The following is a 20,939-nucleotide window of genomic DNA, read 5'->3' as shown; positions in this document are numbered from 1 at the left end:
GCTACAAAATCGCCCTTTATTTGGAAGAGCTCAATCATTCTTCGGAGGGTTGAGCGTGGGGGTGCTGTGTGTTGTCGGGTCTTCGGCTTTTTTAACTAAGAAACGACTCCAACCTCACGGACATCATAAAGGCAAACCAGTTTCAATGCTTCTAGACCCTATCCAACACAGCTGGGTGGTCCTCTATCCGCCAGCAAGGAATGCACCCACTGGAACAGTCCAGGCTCCAGGATTTGGTTCACCCACTGCTCCCCATGCCATGGCACCTGAATTGGGAGTGCCCAGAGCCAAAGTACCCAAAGTGTGGCACCAAAATGGCAGCAGCAGCCTCGCCAGGGGACTCATCATGAAGGCAAGTTCCCAGGCCTCACCCACCACCCACTGAATCAGAACTTCTGGGGGTAGAGCCCAGTGATCTGCATTTCCTTTTTTTTTTTTTTCTGAGACGGAGTCTTGCTCTGCCGCCCAGGCTGGAGTGCAGTGGCACGATCTCAGTTCGCTGCGACCTCCACCTCCTGGGTTCAAGGGATTCTCCTGTCTCAACCTCCCAAATAGCTGGGATTACAGGCGCCTACCACCACTACTGGCTAATTTTTGTATTTTTAGTAGAAACAGGGTTTCACCATGTTGGCCACGCTGGTCTCTAACTCCTGACCTCAAGTGATCTGCCCACCTCAGCCTCCCAAAGTGTTGGGATTACAGGCATGAGCCACCCGCACCCGGCACAGTGATCTGCATTTTAACCCACCCTCAGTTAAAACACAGGTGACCTGAGGTGATCCTGACGCAGGCTAAAGTCTGAGAACCACTGATCTCAAACCTTTAAGACCATTTAGCAGCAAGAAAAAGCTAGCGAAGCCACATCTGAACTAGAAAAGCACAAAGGGGCCCAATGAAACTGCAAACTAGATTTTCTCAAAAATGACCAGAACTGCCACGAAATGAACTGGTCAGGATAAACTTGACCAGAACCAGGAGTGCCCAGTTCTAAACAGATGCTGCCGGAGGAATCTCAAGTGCAGAGAGCCCAGGCCAGCCGGGAGCCCTGCACGTGCATTAATGGCACAGTGTATTTTTTTATAACATCCAAAGCACTTAAAAGAATAATATTTTCACTCATGTATCTCAACAACTTCCTGGAGAGGAAGGCAAAGGGCAGATTCTCTGGCTGGCGCAAAGGTTACATGGTCAGGAGGGACCCAGGAGCCACTGAGCAGAGGCAGGCAGGGTGGGAGGCCCAGGGAGCTTTTCACCTACCTCCAACTCAGATGCCTTTGCCCAGCTGCCCACCCCATGGCGAATCCTAACAGGGAAATCAAGGCAGGAATGGGGGAGGACACACATGGATTGATTGATTGATTGATTTTTAGTGATAGGGTCTCACTCTGTTGCCCAGGTTGGAGGGTAGTGGTGCAATCATGGCTCACTGCAGCCTCAACCTCCTAGGCTCAAGCAATCCTCTCACCTCAGCCTCCTGAGCAGCTGGGACCATAGGCAGCACCAACACACCTGGCTGTTTTGGTTTTTGGTAGAGATGGGGGTCTCCCTATGTTACCCAGGGTGGTCTTGAACTCCTAGTTTCAAGCAATCCTCCCACCTCGGTCTCCCAAAGTGTTGGGATCACAGGTGTGAGCCAATGCACCTGGCCAATTTTCTTATTCTTATGTCAACAAAACCAGTGTTTCCCAACCTTGGTATTCTCCCCTAAAAGTTAAAAAACAGATACTCAAAGAAAACTCCCAAACTCCCAAACAAGATACAGCCATCTGCCCAGCATTCTGCTGATGCAGCATCAGATCAAGAAGTGAGTGACATAACCACCGATGTGGACAATGACCATCACCACACACACACACACATTCACACAGTCACACACACATTCACACAGTCACACACACATTCACACACATGCGTGCATTCACATTCACACACACACATTCACACACACATCCATTCACACACACTCACACACTCAGTCACACACACGCATTCACACATGCATTCACACTCACAATCACATTTACACACACATTCACACTCACACACACACATTCACACACACATCCACATACATTCACACACTTATTCACACTCACACATTCACACACATTCACACACACTCTCACACAAATACACACACTGAATCTTACAAGCATGTTCTATAGGAACAAAATCCACAGTTTGGGGAAATTACATGGGTTTTTTACCCCACCCTACAAATAGAAGAACTGCCAGGGGAACTCTCTTGAATACGGAATTGTCAAAAAGATTTATATATGTAAGTTTCCAGGAGATTTTCTCTTGGCCAGAAAACAAGTGAGTAATTTCCCTGAGCCCAGCATAGGTTAATAATCAAAGAAGTTCGTTAGGAATTGCCCTGAGCTCAGGCTGCCAGGCGGTTAGTCATAAAGAGCTAGGTGGAATTTGCCTACTCAGGCAATGGGAGGAGAGAGGGAGAGTCACATCCCCACAGGGAAGCCGGTTTCCTAGAACACTTGTGGGCCAGGAGCTGGCTGAGCCCCCTGCGGCTCCTGGCTGCCCTCTCCCTGAGGGCCTGGCTCAGACCCCAAGGAACCAGGTATCCTTGCTCATCGAGGCGGGCCCCTCTGGGCACACAGGTAGACACACCTCTAGATAATTCCACCAGTTCCCACCGAAACAGAAGCATGCACCAGAGTAACCCCTGGTGAGTGTGGATCAGAGGCTGATGGGGTCACAGAGCTCACCCGACCTGGGCTCTCAGTCTTGGGATGACGAAGACCCAGGGCTGCCCGCCGGCATTGCGGGATCTTGGGCAGCATCCCTCACCTCCACCTGCCACGTGCCAGTAACAACCATGCCACCCCAAAGTTGTAACAAACCGAAAATTGCCCCAGACATGGCCAAATGTTCTCTTGGGGGCTACAATGCTTGTACGCCATACACCGCCCCACCAGCACCTTGTTGAAAACTGATCTTGGCCAAATATCTGGATTTACAGACAGGGAAACTGAGGCCAGAGGTCACAAGGAGAGGCACACTGGCTCTGCTCCCTCGGGTTTTGCGACCTTCTAAGGTGGTCTTCAGTCTGCATCTCTTTCTGAGGCTTCTCCTTTCCCTCCTCAGCCTCACTCCTACAGCCTCCCACCCCCCTCATCAGTACAAGACACTTCACAGCCCAAGAGACACAGAGGGCAAATGCTCTTTCTCAAGGACAGCTGCTATCCCATCACTGCCAGAAGCTTGCTGAACTTAAGCCCAAAGTGGACACACTCACACTGCCGGCGGGAGAGTAAAATCAACCGATTTGGAAAACAGCAGGCAGTTTACATAAAAGTTAATTATATACCCAGCACATCTCCCAGCCACTCCACTCCTAGGTATCTACCCAAGAGAAATGAAAGCATGTGCCCATATGAAGACTTGTGCTTGAATGTTCACAGCACCTCTATTTGTAAAAGCCAAGAACTGGAAACAACTCCATCAATATCCATCCACAGGATAAACACACTGTAGTAAATCCATACAATGGAACATTACTCAGCAATGAAAAAGAAAAAGCTACAGATATATGTAACAACTTGAATGACCCTAAAAATCATCATGCTGACTGAATGAAGCCAGTCAAACAAGGGGTCCTTTACTGCAGCGGTCCCTAACCTTCTTGGCATCAGGGACCGGTTTCGTGGAAGACAACTTTCCCACTGAAGAGAAGCAGGGGGATGGTTTCATGATGATTCAAATGCATTACATTTATTGTGCACCTTATTTCTATCATTATTGCATTGTAATATATAGTGAAAAAAATTCTACAATTCACCATAACGTAGAATCAGTGGGAGCCCTGAGCTTGTTTTCCTGCAACTAGACAGTCCCAGCTGGGGGGGACGGGAGACAGTGACAGATCATCAGGCATCAGAGTCTCATAAGGAGCGCCAAATCTAGATCCCTCATATGTGCTGTTCACAGTAGGGTTCGTGCTCTTATGAGAATCTAATGCTGCCGCTGATCTGACAGGAAGTGGAGCTCAGGGGGTAACGCAAGGCAAAGGGAGTGGCTGTAAATACAGATGAAGCTTCACTTGCTGGCCCACCACTCACCTCCTGCTGTGCGGCCTGGTTCCTAATAGGCCCAGTACTGGTCCATGGCCTGGAAGCTGGGGACCCCCTTTTTAATGCATGATCTTATTTCTATTTTATTCTGGAAAATGCAAACTAATCCACAGTGACAGACAGCTGATGGGTGCAAGCAGACGTGCAGAGGTGGTGCAGGTTGCAAAGGGGCACAAGGAAGTGTTGGGGTCGGGGAATGATTGCCTTCCATACCTCGGTTGTGGCTACAGGGGTCAAAACCCATCAAATGGTAAACTTTCAAGAGTTGGAGTTTACCTCACGTAAACCACACCTCTGGCCGGGCGTGGTGGCTCACACCTGTAATCCCAACATTTTGGGAGGCCAAGGAGGGCGGATCACTTGAGGTCAGGAGTTCGAGACCAGCCTGGCCAACATGGTGAAACCGTCTCTACTAAAAATACAAAAATTAGCCAGGCATGGTTGTGGATGTCTGTAATCCCAGCTACTCAAGAGGCTGAGGAAGGAGAATTGCTTGAACCCAGGAACCCGGGAGGCAGAGGTTACAGTGAGCCGAGATCGCGCCACTGCACTCCAGCCTGGGTGACAGAGCCAGACTCCATCTCAAGTTTTTAAAAAAAAAAAAAAAAAAAAAAAAACTTCGCTAAAGAGATAGACAAAAATTAAATAAGTGCAGAAAAAGCATTCCAACTATAAAATCCACCATTAATTTTCACGGTAACTGTAAGTAATCGTTCACATCACGAGTTCACACCACCCTCTAGGTAAATCTGGTTCAAGCAGGTGAGGTTGGCTGCAGGTGAGCACACACCCCACACTGCTAGGACGCCAGTGAGTGAGGAAGCAGATAGCGCAGCCACCACCATGCCCCCGACTAAAGCAGTGGAGAGTTTGGCGACACACTCGGCATCCCGCCCGTGCACTGGATTCTGCCACTTCCGGCTCTGCCACCTTCCTCTGTGTAACCCTGGGCAAATCGCTTTGATGCACAGAGCATCCCATTCTCCCTCTTTTGCTAATTACGGCACAGGGGGAAAGTAACTTCTATTTACATGTATAAAAAGTTAACTGCCCACTAACATCTCCATTATTAAAATGTCACAGAATTTGTGTGGCTTAAATGTAAGCTGTATTTTCAGCTAGCCAGGATTAAAGGTGCTGCAGATTTCCTAAACGCAGGTGAATTTTCAAAAGCATGCCGTTTGAAAATCCTCCCTCCTCCCGGACTGCGGAACCTGTAATCGCAGGCAGTCAGCTTGCCTCCGTGCCTCCTCCTCATGTAATCAAAACCGTCAGTCAGCATCCCAGCCGCCACCAACCCTCAGCAAGGAAATAAAAGTGAACCAACAGCTGTTATTTTCTTTATAACCTTGGTGAGTAAAAAACTGAGTGTGAATATGAGTTTCAAATCACAAAACGAAATTTGCAGGAGAGCTGCGAACTGCTGAGAGAATTCCCCAAGTACTTCTGCAGACTTATGGGCTGATTTCTGAAGTTTCCTTTTCTACTTTATTAAAACATCAAAACTGTAGGTGGCATTACTTGGTATATACCTGAAGGAATATAATTGTTCTACCATAAAGACACACGCAGTTAGTTGTGTGTTTACTGTGGCACTATTCACAATAGCAAAGACATGGAATCAACCAAAATGCCCATCAATGGTGGGCTGAATAAAGAAAATGTGGTACATATACACTGTGGAGTACTATGCAGCCATAATAAAAAGAATGAGATCATGTCCTGTGCAGCAAAATGGATGGAGCTGGAGGCCAATATCATAAGCGAACCAGCAGAGGAACAGAAAACCAAATATCTCATGTTCTCACTTGAGCTCAACATTGACACAAAGAATGGAACAACGGCCACCAAGGCCTACTTGAGGGTGGAGGGTGGGAGGGAAAGGACTGAAAAACTACCTATCAGGTACTGTACTTACTACGTGTTGTAATAATCTGTACACCAGACCCCCATGACACCCAACTTACCTATATAACACACCTGCATGTGTACCCCTGAAACTAAAAGTTTTTAAAAATATAAAAATAAAGACCCATGGGTGGCTGGTGTCCGTGGGTCCTGAGTTCGAATCCTGACTCTGCCACCTTCAGGAGTGGGCGGATTCAGGCAAGGCTTTAAACTCTCCAGGCTGCAGGCTCCTGACCTGACAAACGAGGGTCCTACCACCTCTGTCTGGCAGTGACCAGCATAACACAATGACACAAAAGGCACCCAGCCCTGAACACGGACGGCATCCTGCAGAGACAAACACTCAAGCGGCAGGTGCTATTACGGATTTTATTCAGTGAGGGGAAGGGAAGAAACCAGGAGGATGGTTCAGGAAATGTTCCACAGAAATTTCTGGAATCTGGAGCAGGAGCAGCTGTCAGAGATGCCTGCAGGCAACGGTGTCACTTACAAGGCAAAACCGCACCGGCTGCTGCTGCAGAGCTGTGCCCCAGTCCAGCGGGACGCCCCCGACTCCTCCGCCAGCGCTCCCCCGCCATCACCATCCAGACTCTTGGTAGCTTCTCACTTACCCTCCTCACTGTTTACGTTTTCTCATCCTAAACACGGATTCATAACTAACGTCTGAATAAAACCACGGGGGACAGGGTGATAGGGACAAAAACTCCTTGGTCGGCACATGGGACACTCGGCAACTGTCCATCTATCGATGACAAGACAGATTCTGGGCAGCTGCTCCATTCAGGGATGTGCAGGTACTGACGCTCGGCATTAAAGAGACGACTCACGACTACAGAGCAGTCACCCAGAGAAACGGCAGGAGGTCCTAAGTCAGGGTCGCCCCAGCGCAAGCGTAACCGGCTGCCCACAGGCTCCAGGGAGAAAGACTCAGCAAGCGGCCACTCCAGCTCCCTCCAAGCTCAAGTCCTGTGAGAGATGATAATGTACACAAGACTGGAAGAAAAAGGCACCAAAACTAACCTTGCCCATACCCTGTGGGCAGACGGCCGAGGTCTCTATGCCACCTGTTCTGCCATTCACTTCCCGAGGCCCCAGCCCTCATTCTCTCCCAGCTTTGCAAACCGTCAACACAGGAAAGAGGATGAACATGGATGTGAGTGAGGAAAACAAGAGTGTGTGCTTAGCTTTCATGTGTGGCTTTGTGTCTCACTGGCCCTGCCCATATAGACCCGGCTTCTGGCGGCTCCTAACCAAGAATGTTCCCAGTGGCATCCTATTTTCAAAACAAGAAACTCTTGGACAAATAAATTCAAGATTCTATGTAAAATTCTGAATTTTATGTCCAGAAAACCCCCCAAAAGACAATATCATAGTCATCACGGTTCAATTTTTTTTTTTTTTTGAGACAAGATCTCACTCTGTCACCCAGGGTGGAGCGCAGTGATGCAATCATAGCTCACTGCAGCCTGCAAATCCTTGGCTCAAGCGATCCTCCTGCCTCAGCCACTTAAGTAGCTAGGACTAAAGGTACTTGCCACTGTGCCTAGGCTGGTCTCAAACTCCTGGCCTCAAGCAATCCTCCCACTTTGGCCTCCCAAAGCACTGAGATTACAAACATTAGCCACCGCACCTGGCTTCAAATTTTTTAAAATATTGAAACCCAAGCTAAATAAATAAATAAATAAAATAGGGCCAGGCACAGTGGCTCACGCCTGTAATCCTTGCACTTTGGAAGGCCGAGGTGGGTAGATCACCTGAGATCAGGAGTTTGAGACCAGCCTGGCCAACCTGGTGAAACCCCGTCTCTACTAAAAATACAAAAATTTAGCTGGGCGTGGTGGCAGGTGCCTGTAATCCCAGCTACTCAGGAGGCTGAGGCAGGAGAATCACTCGAACCCAGGAGGCAGAGATTGCAGTGAGCTGAGATTGTACCACTGCACTCCAGCCTGGGTGACAGAACAAGACTCTTGTCTCAAAGAAAAAAAAAAATTAAAAAATAAAATAAAAATAAAAAAAAACTCAGTATCTGGATCTAACAAGAGTTATGTAACAAGAGCCAAGGTAACAGTAACCATGGAAAAATAGGTCTTCTAAATACACGTTTCTGGAAACGCTGACTGCAATGAGCTCCCTCCCTTACAACAGTCCTGATGCTGTTCCCACAGCCCAGACCCCCGGTCACCAGCATCTCCATCTCGCATGGTAACAGCTGGGTATCAAAGCACTCCCGGCCAGGCGCAGTGGCTCACGCCTGTAATCCCAGCACTTTGGGAGGCCAAGGTTGGCAAATCACCTGAGGTCAGTTCGAGACCAGCCTGACCAACGTGGTGAAACCCTATCTCTACTAAAAACATAAAAATTAGTTGGGTGTGGTGGTGCATGCCTGTAGTCCCAGCTACTCGGGAGGCTGAGGCAGGCGAATTGCTTGAACCTGGGAGGCAAAGGCTGCAGTGAGCTGAGATCACGCCACTGCACTCCAGCCTGGGTGACAGAGCGAGACTCCGTCTTAAAAAAAAAAAAAAAAAAAGAAAAGAATTTTAAAAAAAGCACTCCCCTCTCCAAGCAGGATCCATAATCAGTAGTAGAACGTCCAACAAAAGGTCTCCCAGCCTGCTCTTGGGGGCTGTCAAGGATCACTCATCATTCGGCCACCTACCCCGCTCTTCCCAGGCTGAAGAGACTCTGTTCTGGATGCTCCAATCCTAGTACCCACTGGCCTGGAAAGCCCTCCTGACTGCTAGCTGGCTTCCAGAATCTCTCCCTGGACTCTCCACACAAGGCTGTGTGGCCCCATCCCCCAGGCCCCTCCCACACAGCCTTGTGTGGCTGCGATCCCTACCTGTATCAGTGGCTCCTGGGTGAGATCTGAAGGGCCCTGACTGTCTCACACATCTGCCTGTTCTCCCAGCTTCAAAAACTGGGCTCTGCCCAGGGCAGGGGCTTGATAAAATCTTGTCTATTGATTCTCACATTAGCCACTTCCCCTACCAAACAAAGTGAGTGTAAACTTGGTCCTCCCACCACCATCCCTCAAAATAAATATTTGCCCTTGCAAAGCCACCAGAGAAATCCACACACGCACACACTGCCCTCACTCAATCCATGGCCCCGCGTGTCCTTCCTGGCTCTGGCCTTGTTTAGCACTGGCCTTTGTGGAGGGGGATGGGCAGCTCCCAGGACGCAGTGCTGGAACAAAGAAAATTACTCCTTGAGTTGGCAACACTTAGCTTTTTTTCTTCTTTTGTGTCTTTGGCAAAATTGCTACAAACAACAAAAACTGAATAATGCTAATACGTAACTATGAAGGCCATAACACAGTTTAGGCCAAACATACAGAGTGAATTCCCTTTCAAACACCAACACAGATCCAGTGGGTTATCTAAAACCCAGCACAGAGATGGATTGAGGCTGCTTGGGGCTCAGCCAGAAAGAGTCCCCCAGTTGACAACTGACTTCTGCCAGGAGCCAAGGAGAGCCAAAGGGGCCCCTGTTCCAGTCCCAGGGGAACTGTGCCCTCTTCCTGGTGAGGGATTTCGCTCACACAGCTCCATGCACAGAGCCGTCATTATTCAACTAACAAGGAATTAATAGCCTGCAGACAATCCCAAAGTTTAAAAACCTCATCTCTAAGTGCTGGAAATGCATTAGCCATGCAAACATTTGTTTATGAACAAACAACTGAAAGAATGAAAATCAGCAAAGGGAGACAAACGGCCATCCTGAGTGTCATAAAATGAACCTTGAAAGCACTGAAAGGTTTCCCAGGTAGGGGCTGCTGGGCTGAAGGAGCAGCTTCACGAGCAGCTACATCCAACCCACAGAGAGAAAGACACAGCCCAGCACACACCCAACAGAAATGAGGCCATATGGGCACCAAAAGGCAAGCGAGAATCTGCACAGTGGTGCTATTCATGACAGCCCCAAAACAGGCAGCCACTCAAACACTGACAGCCCCCGAAACAGGCAGCCACTCAAACACTGACAGCCCCCAAAACAGGCAACCAAACACTGACAGCCCCTAAAACAGGCAGCCAAACACTGACAGCCCCCAAAACAGGCAGCCACTCAAACACTGACAGCCCCCAAAACAGGCAGCCAAACACTGACAGCCCCCAAAACAGGCAGCCACTCAAACACTGACAGCCCCCAAAACAGGCGGCCAAACACTGACAGCCCCCAAAACAGGCAACCACTCAAACACTGACAGCTCCCAAAACAGGCAGCCAAACACTGACAGCCCCCAAAACAGGCAGCCACTCAAACACTGACAGCCCCCAAAACAGGCAGCCACTCAAGCGCATATCACAGGCAGAAGAGACCAATAAACGGGGGCTACAATTTCTAACAACCCTCAAGACAGATGAGTCTGTGCTGGCCACTGAACTGGATGCTGGTCCCACACGTGATCAGTTTGTGAAAACTTTATCCTTTATGACTTGGGCACCTTTCTCTATGTTATGTGTCAAGAAAAAAAGAGTTTGAGGCTGGGCGCGGTGGCTCAAGCCTGTAATCTTAAGACTTCGGGAGGCCAAGGCAACATAGCGAGACCCCATCTCTACAAAAAAAATAAAAAAATTAGTCGGGCATGGTGGTGCGTGCCTGTGGTCCCAGCTACTTGGGAGCCAAAGGCAGGAAGATCGCTTCAGGAGAGCAAGGCTTCAGTGAGCCATGATCGTGCCACTGTACTTCAGCCTGATTGACACAGACTGTCTCAAAAATTAAAAACTAGGCGAGGCACGGTGGCTCATGCCTGTAATCCCAGCACTCTGGGAGGCTGAGGCAGGTGGATTGCTTGAGTCCAGAATTTCAAGACCAGCCCGGGCAACATGGTGAAACCCCATCTCTACTGAAAATCCAATGAATTAGCCAGGCATGGTACACGCCTGTAGTCCCAGCTACTTGGGAGGGCTGAGGTGGGAGGATTACTTGACTCTGGGAGATTGAGGCTACAAATGAGCCCCAATAATGCCACTGCACTCCAGCCTGAGCAACAGAGTGAGACCCTGTCTCAAAAAATAAATAAATACTAACAAGTTCCAAGAAATAAGAGAGTTTGAAGTGGTCTCAATCCCACCAATTCCAAACCCAAACTTCAAGTACTACAAGAACACTCAGAGACCCAGGCTTGATTGTTGAAGCTAAAATTAACACAATGCTGTTCCCCGCCAATCACACCATCCCCTCCCAAATCAGGTTCACCAGGCTGAACTTCCAGCACGAGCAGTCTCGTCAGAACAGGAGCAGATACTTGATCCCGGCTCACAGCAGCACGCCAGACCTTCGAAAACAACAGCAAAGGGGGTGCAGACAGGCTTCCGGAAGCGCCCTCCCTGGAAAATATGCTGGATTCCCCCCACTGAAAAGGGCAGCTCAACGCACAAACAGGATGGAAGTTCAGGGCAATCAGCTCTTTCCAAATCAATTTCTTTTTCACTACATAAGCTAGCCAGCACTTCCGACAATACTAATCCTGCTGAAGGGTACCATCACACAGTGGGCATGCCCCCAAGGTGACATTTAAGAAGTGAAAACTCTTTCCTGAAAAAAGGGTATGTCTTGTGGCTATTTGTTGCAGGCATTCATAAATTTTTTAAAAAATGTTTAACTTCTTTCTTTCAAGTATCCTCAATACTATAAGTCACTATTGGCTACAACTAAAACTTACTGAATTGAAGCTAAATTTACTTTCTAAAGATACTGTTCTGCCTCTAAGACTATTATCTGAGTGAGAATAGGGTAACAGTAGCTTTGTCCTCAGCTGGAAATCAACATGGTTGTATTTACTAGAGCCTGCTGAATGCTGACATTTCTCCAAGACCAAACATAAATCATTTATGAAGATGGCCAGTAATTATTTGAAATTCTTCTCCCAGAACCATGAAGTGTTTTCCCACCCTTAAAAAAAAAAAGGAAATAAAAAGCTTCTAACCATGATGCTAATGACAACCAGACGGCATGAGCAGTTTTAAAGATTAGACAGTTGCTTGTGTAGAAACACTGTACAAATACTCCAACACTGCAGCCCAAAAAAAGACAATCCCCATCAAACAGCGGGAGAAGTGTGAAATTTGCAAATGAGCCCCTGGTTAAACAAAAACACCAATCTGTTCCCAGAGAGCTCAGGGTGGCCACCTGTTCGGGACTGGTGGCAAGTTCTGGTTACCAATGGAAGAAACAATACTGGAGCAAGCAGTGGCAGCCCCCTCTCGGGACCTGGTCCCCACCCTCGAGCCTATATTTAGTCTGCTCTTTACGGAAAATGTCCCAACCTTGCACACAAACAAGCTATCTGGCTGGTTATTCAAAGAATCCATTAACGATCTCTTCTGCAGGAGGTGGTATTTGTTTTCCTTCCCTCCCCAGGCCCCAGACACAAGCACGACACCCACTTCTGGCCATGGTCTCTTGTGACCAGAAAAGCCCTGGAAGATAGAGGGGCTGGACTCCACGGACAATACCAGCCCTGCCTCTGGATGGGTCATCACTGCATCTTGGGAAAGACAGCCCACACTATGAAAAGGGACCCCCCAAATCCCCCTCAGCCCCTCAGAAGCACAGAGCTTCCAGAAGGCCAGGGCTCACTGCAGCACACACAAAGCACTTGTACCCCTGAATAAAAATAACAGATGCTGCAAAGATTAGAGATTAACATCTGTAGAGTACATTTTGTTTCTCAGAGAAAGGTACTTAACAAAGGGAAGGAATTATGTAGCTAAGCACCAGATCAGAACCTCAAACCCAGGATTTTAAAAATAGCTAAGCCTCATCCGCTTTGCCAGACTCAATCACTTAAGCTAAGGACTCGAAGGGTCTGGAGGATTGGGATGGGGGCGGGGAGGGGGACACAGGTTTGCTAGAGTGTAGAGAAACATGAGACGAAACGAAATCAGTGGTTAAAACAAGTCAGAGTGAGACTCACAAACTATAAACACCTGCAGGGTATACAGGGGGAAAAACGGATGCAAAATAAGGGATTTTCGTCTTAACAAAATAAAACGCCTGGTTTAGGCAAAAAACAAGAGGTGGTAGCAACAGGGCTGCAGGTTTTGTTCTGAAGGTTCCTGCAGCTGCCCCCACTGCTTCTCTCCCTTCTGAGTCACTTCCTTCAGGCTCCTCCAACAGCTCTTTTAAGCTACTAGTAACATCTAGCTCCTGTCTTTTACAGAAACGCGCTTTCAGCTTGGAAATATTGGTAACAAAATGTGTCATCCGCCAAATTATCATATAATAAGTGAATACTGAAGAACCCCATCTAAATATACATGAGACTACATTAAAAAGCAACAATCTCCGAAAGACAAGAAGGAAAATCCACAAAACCACAGAATGAGTCTAGAAGGAAATGGACATCAGCTGCCTCCGCCTCCCAACCAGATTCTCTCGGCAATGTCCATCCGACATGCCACCATGTCGCAGAAACGCAGCCCACTGACAGATGCCCCTGACAGCAATAACTGAAGCACACCCTGAGAATGGCCCTGCATGGCAGGTGCACCTGAATGTGTGTTCGGGGTTCTGAGCTAAGGAATCCGGGAGTGGCCAACCCGGAGATTCATTCCTTATCTCTGAGGAACATCTACACCCCCAGCCTGTCCCATGGAAAGCAGGCCATACAGGGTATTGAGGCTCTTTGATTGGTGTTAAAAGAAGGTTGCTGGGTGGTGGTTGTTTGCGGGAGGGTGTTAAGTGAAAATGCTATATAAACTACATGCTTTCTGAAAGGAGGCAGCAGCGCTTCTCCTGCCCAGGCCGCCATGGGACCGCTCTGTAAATAAATTCCCCTAATAAACCCTCTGTCTTTTGTTTGCTGGCTCTAGGTCTCTTCTCCAGTCTCTTGAACCCGGTGCCATCCCTAATGAAATTTAAAAGGGTCTGGCACGACAGGCCCCTCACCCAGCATTCAGCTCCTTTTCAAACAGCATCATGAAGATCACATGAACACCAGCTTGAAAGCATTCAGATCTGGTTTAAGTCCCTCCTCCACCACGCTTAGCCTGTGTGACCACAAGCAACTCCCTGAGCAGCTGGCCTTCGGTGTCTTCACCTGCAACCTGCAGGGGAGGCTGATAGGAAACCTTCTCAGCTGGCTACAAGTACAGCAAGGAAGAAGAAGCAATGGCCCAGAGATGATGCCAAGTCAACTGGAGCTGCCTTTCCTCTACAGCAATGCTTTCCAAAGTGTGGTCCCTGGACCAGGGCATCCGCATCCTCAGGACACTTGTTAGGGAGGCACATTCTTGTGTCCTGCTCCAAACCCACAGAACTAGAAACTCGGGAGGTACGGGAGGGGCCAGCAATCTGTTTCCACCAGCCCTCAATGTGACCTGACACACACTCATGTTTGCTCTCGGTGTGACACCGAAGATACTATATCACGGCAGTGACACAGGCTGTCACCCATTTGTCCTCTTAATATTGATTCTATGTCTGAAATTCACTTACACCCAACATAAACACCAACCTGTTGTGGACAGCTGATCTGAAAAATCTGCCAAGATTTACCAAGCAAATCTTTTGCTTCCCCTACCTACAGTAAAGAAAATTTCACTTCCATCCCAAACACCACATGACACTGAGTTCCCACCAAGCCAGCCCACCACATCCAAAAGGTGTCTAACCCTAACTTCTGTGCTCTGGGGACGTTTCAAAATGCCCTCACTTCTGCAGCGTATAAACACTGTTTATCCTACCAAGAAGGAACTTTGGAAAGGACCCTCTGGCAAGTCAGCCAGCCAACAAACAATCCCTGGGCATCCTTCAAGGGCCAGACATGATCTATCAAACCACTGAGAATACAGCAATAAACAAGCCCTGATTTCTGCCCTCAACCAGCTTCCAGACCTCCCAGCCGGAGTGGGATTAAGTAGATGAGCCAAATGGGGTGGGCAGAGAGCAGGAGGGCCTTAATTCTGGCAAGGCAAGGCTGGTCATGAGTGACACCAACACACAGCGAGCCTCACAAGGTGAGCAACAGTCAGAGAAGGCGGCATCTCAAACAGCACCTGCACAACTGAGAGGCATGAGTAAGCTGGACTCACAAGGAACGCCCGCATTGTGGAGGCCCCGGGTGCCGGCAAGGTACGAGAGCTCACCTGGAAGCAACTAAAAGCCAACTGAGTGTTATTTTTAAGGAGGGGACTGCAAACTTGCCACCTTTCATTCAACTTGAAGGATTATGAACATGGCCAATGGTGACAAAGAAACATGACACTTATCCGCGGCAGGAAGAAAATGTTTCCCTAAACATCCACACCTGCATCAACCGGACTAAATACATTTCCACATGAAAACAAACACTTCTGGAAGTTTTGCCACAGTCAGCTGCTTTACAGAGAACAGAATACTTTTGGTTCTTTGGGGCCTTCTCAAACCCTCTTGCCTTGGGTGGCGGAAACAAGCTTGGGATGCTTTGCACACATGGCCTATGGGAAGTATGAATAACAGGGGCTCTGCTTCTATCTCACACGGCGACAGAGGGCCAGAGGTGAGGTCAGACGGGCCCAGCTCACCACTCTTGCACAAGTGTCCTAAGCTTTCTGGGCCTCAGCAGTGCATCTGTGCACAGGATCACTGCAGGACGAACTGAGATGATGCACATCAGACACTCTGCAACGCACTCTGTGGGACACAGATGCTCAACAGAGCAGCTGTATCATGGGACAAAGTGGGGAACCCTGATCCATCTTCCCAGGTCCCCCAACACTGGGGCTCAGATACTACTAAGGCGTCCTGGAATCTCCCTGTGAAAATGCCCTTAAGAAGTGCAAGGCAGGGTTCTCCCGCCAAGTGCCAGGCCAGGCCAGTGGAGAGCCTGGGTTTCCCCTCATCGGCCACCTGGTGGGGATGGAGGCTTGAGAGCTGGCTGAGGGCTCAACCTCAGAGGAAGGCCAACCTTCCCGGCGATGCGTGGGAACCTGGGAATCAGGCTGCCTGGCTGAATGAGCTGGCTGGGTTATCACTCATATCACGGTCCTGCTGCTGGCAAGCTGAATTACGATGTGCGACTGCTAAGAGAGGCTTTATCCTTGAAAGAAGAAAAAGCTTTACTGAACAAGAAAGGCAGTTGATTCATCTACCTCAATGCCATCAACCCCAGATGGACTTTTCTAAGGAGAACCAGAGGGGAAACTAACACACGCTGTTCAGACTGGAGGTGAGGTGGCTCTCAGGCTCATTTCTGGGCATGGTGGCTGCGGAGGCTCCAGAGACGATACAGCTGTGTGGCTACGTTTCACAGCATGCCATGCCCCATAGGACATCCCAGAAACCTGATCAGATAAATCTGGAACAATCAGCAATGCTTCCTTAAACTCTAGTGATTTGGGGGTGAAAGGAGGGGGGAATAAACCTCTCAATGTACAAAACAAAAATTGGGGAGAAAAACCGTTCTCTTCTGACAAGCTAGTGTTTTAAAACAAGACTGAGGGCAAAATCACCTGTATCCCATGCCTACAAACAGGATTACGGATCTGTTTTTATTTGGGAGCCTTGGTGGGCCTTTCTACTAAAATATATTTAGTCCATCGTTAAGAGATTTTCCAACCCAGACCCACTTCCACTCGCTCTGAAATAAGCATTAGCCAAAACATCCTTCCCTTGGACAAGGCTGCACCTCACTCCAACAGCAAAAATTCCTGAAGATGCCAGAAAACAGTGAAGTTTTGAGTAGGGTGCAGCCAAATGTGGGAATTTTGTGCCAACAAGAGAAACCCTATCTTCAAAAGCTCTTCATAACGTTAAGAAGTGCCCGGCCGGGCGCGGTGGCTCACACCTGTAATCCCAGCACTTTGGGAGGCCAAGGCAGACGGATCACGAGGTTAGGAGACGGAGACCACACTGGCTAACATGGTGAAACCCCATCTCTACTAAAAAAACACAAAAAATTAGCCAGGCGAGGTGGCGGGCACCTGTAGTCCCAGCTACTCGGGAGGCTGAGGCAGGAGAATGGCGTGAACCCAGGGCAGAGCCTGCAGTGAGCCAAGATCGCCCCACTGCACTCCAGCCTGAGCGACAGAGCAAGACGCCATCTCAAAAAAAAAAAAGAAGTGCCCACATCATGGTAGTCCAGAAGCTTTGAAAGTCAGATCCCAATTTTGTGTATGTACATACAGAGGAAGGGAAAAAAAAAAATCCCTAGCTGGAAATCTTCTAAAATGTGGCCAGTTTTCTATTTGGTGGGACAAGTGACTTTTTGAGCCATTTGTTATGATGTGCACCTGCTGTCCTGATTGGAAACAGTTAGACTTTAAAACCTCCAAGGTGCACGCACAGGCAGAGGCAGCTCCTTACAGGGAGCCCTCTGCAGTTACTGTGATGTTCCAGCGCAAGCTCAGTTGCCAGCACTGGGTTCCTGCCATCCACATGCAGCGTGGAGACAGAAACTCCATTCAAATGATGCCTTGGTTCAGATCAGACTTTAAACCACCTCAGTCAAATGTTAAGGAGGTCATTATCCCTCCCTGAACCTCCACCTGCTCCTCCATAAAATGAGGATGAGGAAGCTACCCACCCTCCCTCACAGGGTTGGTGAAGCCACACAATGAGATTATAGACGCAAAAATATTTCTGTTAAAGTTCTACAGAAATGAAAAGTGGTATCATTATTGATAACAGAAGAACATGCAAAGAACAGCAGCATGTCTGAGTGGTTCTTAAGCCTCACTAAATTAACTACAGCTCCACACAATGTAGACATCCCTATTTCTAAGAGAAAAATAACAGCATCACCCCAGTCCTAAACAGGATTCACCCAACGATTCTAAGCCTTATTAAAAATGACAAGGATCGCGGCCAAGAAGGGGCCTAAAATCTGAAATCGTAAAGGTAGGCATCATGCTGTCAAAATAAAACTATCATCTAGAAACGACGCATTTTTTTTCTTTTAAGGAAGAAATGAAAATGCAACCACATCCTCTTGCTAGAAAGTCAAAACTGCTTTGCTGGAAGTGCTTGAGCCCCAGAGCTCAGCTTCAAGAATGGGAAATAAAAACGAGGTGTTGTGAACCCCACTCAGCCAGAGGTCTTCACGCAGCAAAAGAGGCTCTCAGCCAGGTGCCTTCAATACTTGACACCAGCTTTCACAGTGTTTCATCAGACTTCTGTGGATGCAGCCAGAGAACCAGGAAGAACCATCTGAAATGAGCACCGTGCAGCCTTCACAGCTCCCGTAACAGACGCAGAGCTGGAGCTCTGGAGGAACCTTGCTGCAACACCACCCAATCATCAGCAGATGGGTCCAGGTCCCACCGCCACTCACCACGAGTCATGCAGAGGCAGACAGAGCCCGTCTCTTGAGGAATCCACAGAGCATCTTAAGTTACCAACAAGGCAGCCAGGTGACCTCATGGGAGACAGATACACACAAAGGGCCAGGACCCCATAAGGCTGGAGCTCCACCCGGATCCTCCCCTGGAATTAGCAAGTCCCCCAAGGGTATAGTCTGCCAGTCATCCAGCCTGGCTGGGACATGGTTCAAGTCTACAGGGCTGCCAAATGCCAAGGGCTCAGCAACATAACATCCACTTTCTCCACCTAACTGGCCAAGTTTCAAACCAAAACACTTCGGGGTTAGTAGTTCAGACTACACAGTGCCAAGGCAAAGCCTCTCTGTGGGCTGATACCCTCTCCCTCACAGAGGGACGAGGCTGGGCAACGCCAGCACCAGGCTTTCAGGCACATTCCTGCCGGCTTTGGGCCATTCTCAATGTTCCTCAATAGAGGTCTTACCGGCCAGTCTGTATTATGGACAAGCCACTCTGCAGGCTTTTTACCATCACTGGCCAACAGCGCTGAGAAGGGAGAAAGTGCTGATCAACTGTGGCCAGGATATGACTCCACACTACCCACGCACATGCCACCTGGTGCCCCAGGTGAGTCTTGGCAGGACCAAAGGGATGAAGCAAGGAAATAAATCAGCAGCCTGGAAACAGAGAAATGAGAGCCACCAGAAATCCAGAGGGCACAGCCCCGAAAGGCAGACTGCTGCTGCAGCTCTCCTGGAAGGTCATGGCCCTGCCTGACACGCAGAGGGAAGAGGGTGGGGGTTCTGCCCAAGCATCCTGCCCCCCTTAAAACCACAGCACCCTCCACTTCAGTGGCCTCCAACTGCAGACATATGAAAGCCAGACCCTTCCACTGGAAGACGCCCTGCTCTCCTGGTAGAGTTCTTCCTCTCATCCAACCCAGGACTCTTGGTTGGTACAAAGCACACTACCGGGGCCAGCGTTTGCACAGGGGCAAATGTACCTGCACCTGGACGATGCTCCCGCGGCTGGGGCTGGCTCTCGGCATCCACTAAGTTCAACTGCACCCCTGAATTGAGCAAACACACTAAGGAGGGCAGCCCTGCACCGCCCAAACACGCCGGCCCGGGCCTCGCCCCCAGCGGCAGCACTTCTCAGAACACGTCTTCAACGTCCAGCAAGACGCCCAGGCCTGGCCTGGTAACCTGTCAGGGGTCGGGTGGCGCCGACCCCTCCGGCTGCCCCCAGGCGTCTGCTGGGCCGGGACGCTCGGGCAGCCCAGGACGCGGAGGCACCGAGCCACTTTCCCGCAGGAGAGACTCTACTGTCCATTAGCAAATTAACGCTGACGATCCATCTTCCTGGCGGAGCTCGCGGCGCGCGGGGCGCAGGCGACGCTCGCCCGGCCTTGCAAGGCAAGCAGCGCCGCAGTGCTCCCTCGGCGGAGCAGCCGCGTGCCCCGGCCGGCGAGTGTGGACACCCGCACGCACACAGCGCACACCCCCGCCGCGCCGCAGGCGTCCGTGCCTTCCCGAGGCCCCAAGGCGGCCCGGCCCTCACCTTCGATGGCGATGACGTGCTCCCGGATCTGGTTCTGCAGCACCGGCTCCTCCACGCGCTCCAGCAGCTCGTAGATGGAGTAGATGTTGGGGTGGACCGACTCGAAGCGCTGGATCTCGGCCCGGATGGCAGCCGAGTTGGCCAGCTGCTGCTGGTAGTTCATGGTGCAGGCGCCGCGCCCGGAGCCGCGCGCCCCCCGCCGCCACCGCCCCGCGCCCCGGGGCCCGCGGGCCGCCGAGCCCGGGGCGCCGCAGCCCCCGGGGAGCCGGGCCCGCCGGCGGCGGGCGGAGAAGGCGCGAGAAGAAAGGCGCAGGCGGAGCAGGCGCGGGGCTGGCCCGCGGGCTCAGTTCATGGCCGGGACGCGCGGCCGGCGAGCGAGCGGGCCCCGGCGTCCCGGGTCAGCGGGCCGCCCGGGGGGAGCGCGCCCCCATGGAGCGCGCCGCGGCGGGTGCGGCCGGCCCCGGAGGAGGCTCGCTTGGGTGCCTTCCTGAGCCGCAGCCGCCTTCCAGCCCTAGGCGCTGCTCCGCCGAGCAGCCATTAAAGCCCAGGCAGCCGCCGCGCTCCGAGCGCCGGGGCCGAGGGCCGACCCCCGGGCAGTGTGGCCGCGCTGCTCTGGGCTCCTGGCCGTGGCGTGGGTCCGCGCGCTGCGTACTGCGCCGCCCGGCGCGCCGGTGCCCCCGCGCGAGCCCGCCGTGCGCCGCCCGCCGACCTGGGACCGAGTCGCAGGCGCCGCGCAAGCCGCGGAGCCCGCTCCGAGCGCCGCGCGCCGCCTGCCCGGCCGGCCCCCTCCCTGGCACGCAGGGCTCCGGCCCACGTCGGCCCCGCCCCCGCCTTCGCCCGAGCCCGCGCCCGCGCCCGCGCCCCGCCCGCCCGCGCGCTCGCCGCCCTCCGGCCGCCGCCGCTGCGTCCTCCTCGGCGCTTCCCAGCGCGCCGGATCCCGGGGAATTGCGCCAGGCCCCGCCCCGCGCCTGCCTCTGGGCTTCCTGGGACTTGTAGTCCGCGCCCCCGGCGGGCCAGGCCAGGGGGGTGCGCGGGGTGTTCACACTGGGCCGGGGTGCGGGACCCTCTCGCCGGCCAGGCCCCGCGCCTGCCAGCTCCTGCCCGGGTTCTCGCGGCGGCCCCCGCGCCCCGGCACTGG

At 51.1% G+C, this 20,939-nt stretch overlaps 1 protein-coding gene and 1 long non-coding RNA gene across 4 annotated transcripts in view; both read right to left on the bottom strand.

Moving 5' to 3' along the window:
• The window catches only part of AGAP1 (ArfGAP with GTPase domain, ankyrin repeat and PH domain 1), a 634,886-nt gene extending 614,278 nt beyond the window's left edge, over positions 1-20,608 (bottom strand). For all 3 annotated transcript variants that reach the window (XM_054477354.2, XM_054477355.2, XM_054477357.2), the window contains exon 1: positions 19,802-20,608. In XM_054477354.2, the coding sequence (XP_054333329.1) occupies positions 19,802-19,964 (163 nt within the window). In that variant the 5' untranslated portion in view covers positions 19,965-20,608. The remainder of the gene's footprint in view (positions 1-19,801) is intronic.
• On the bottom strand, positions 6,355-9,280 carry LOC129031271 (uncharacterized). Its single transcript, XR_008500994.1, has 2 exons — positions 8,839-9,280; positions 6,355-6,965 (listed from the first exon to the last, which is right to left on the bottom strand). It is a non-coding gene; the product is annotated as an uncharacterized LOC129031271 (long non-coding RNA).
• Positions 20,609-20,939: the final 331 nt, after the last annotated feature.

Source organism: Pongo pygmaeus, chromosome 11 (genome assembly GCF_028885625.2).
Source record: "Pongo pygmaeus isolate AG05252 chromosome 11, NHGRI_mPonPyg2-v2.0_pri, whole genome shotgun sequence".
Lineage (NCBI taxonomy): Eukaryota > Metazoa > Chordata > Mammalia > Primates > Hominidae > Pongo > Pongo pygmaeus.
The sequence above is the reverse complement of the archived record's forward strand: the minus strand, read 5'-3'. Positions and strand labels throughout refer to the sequence as shown.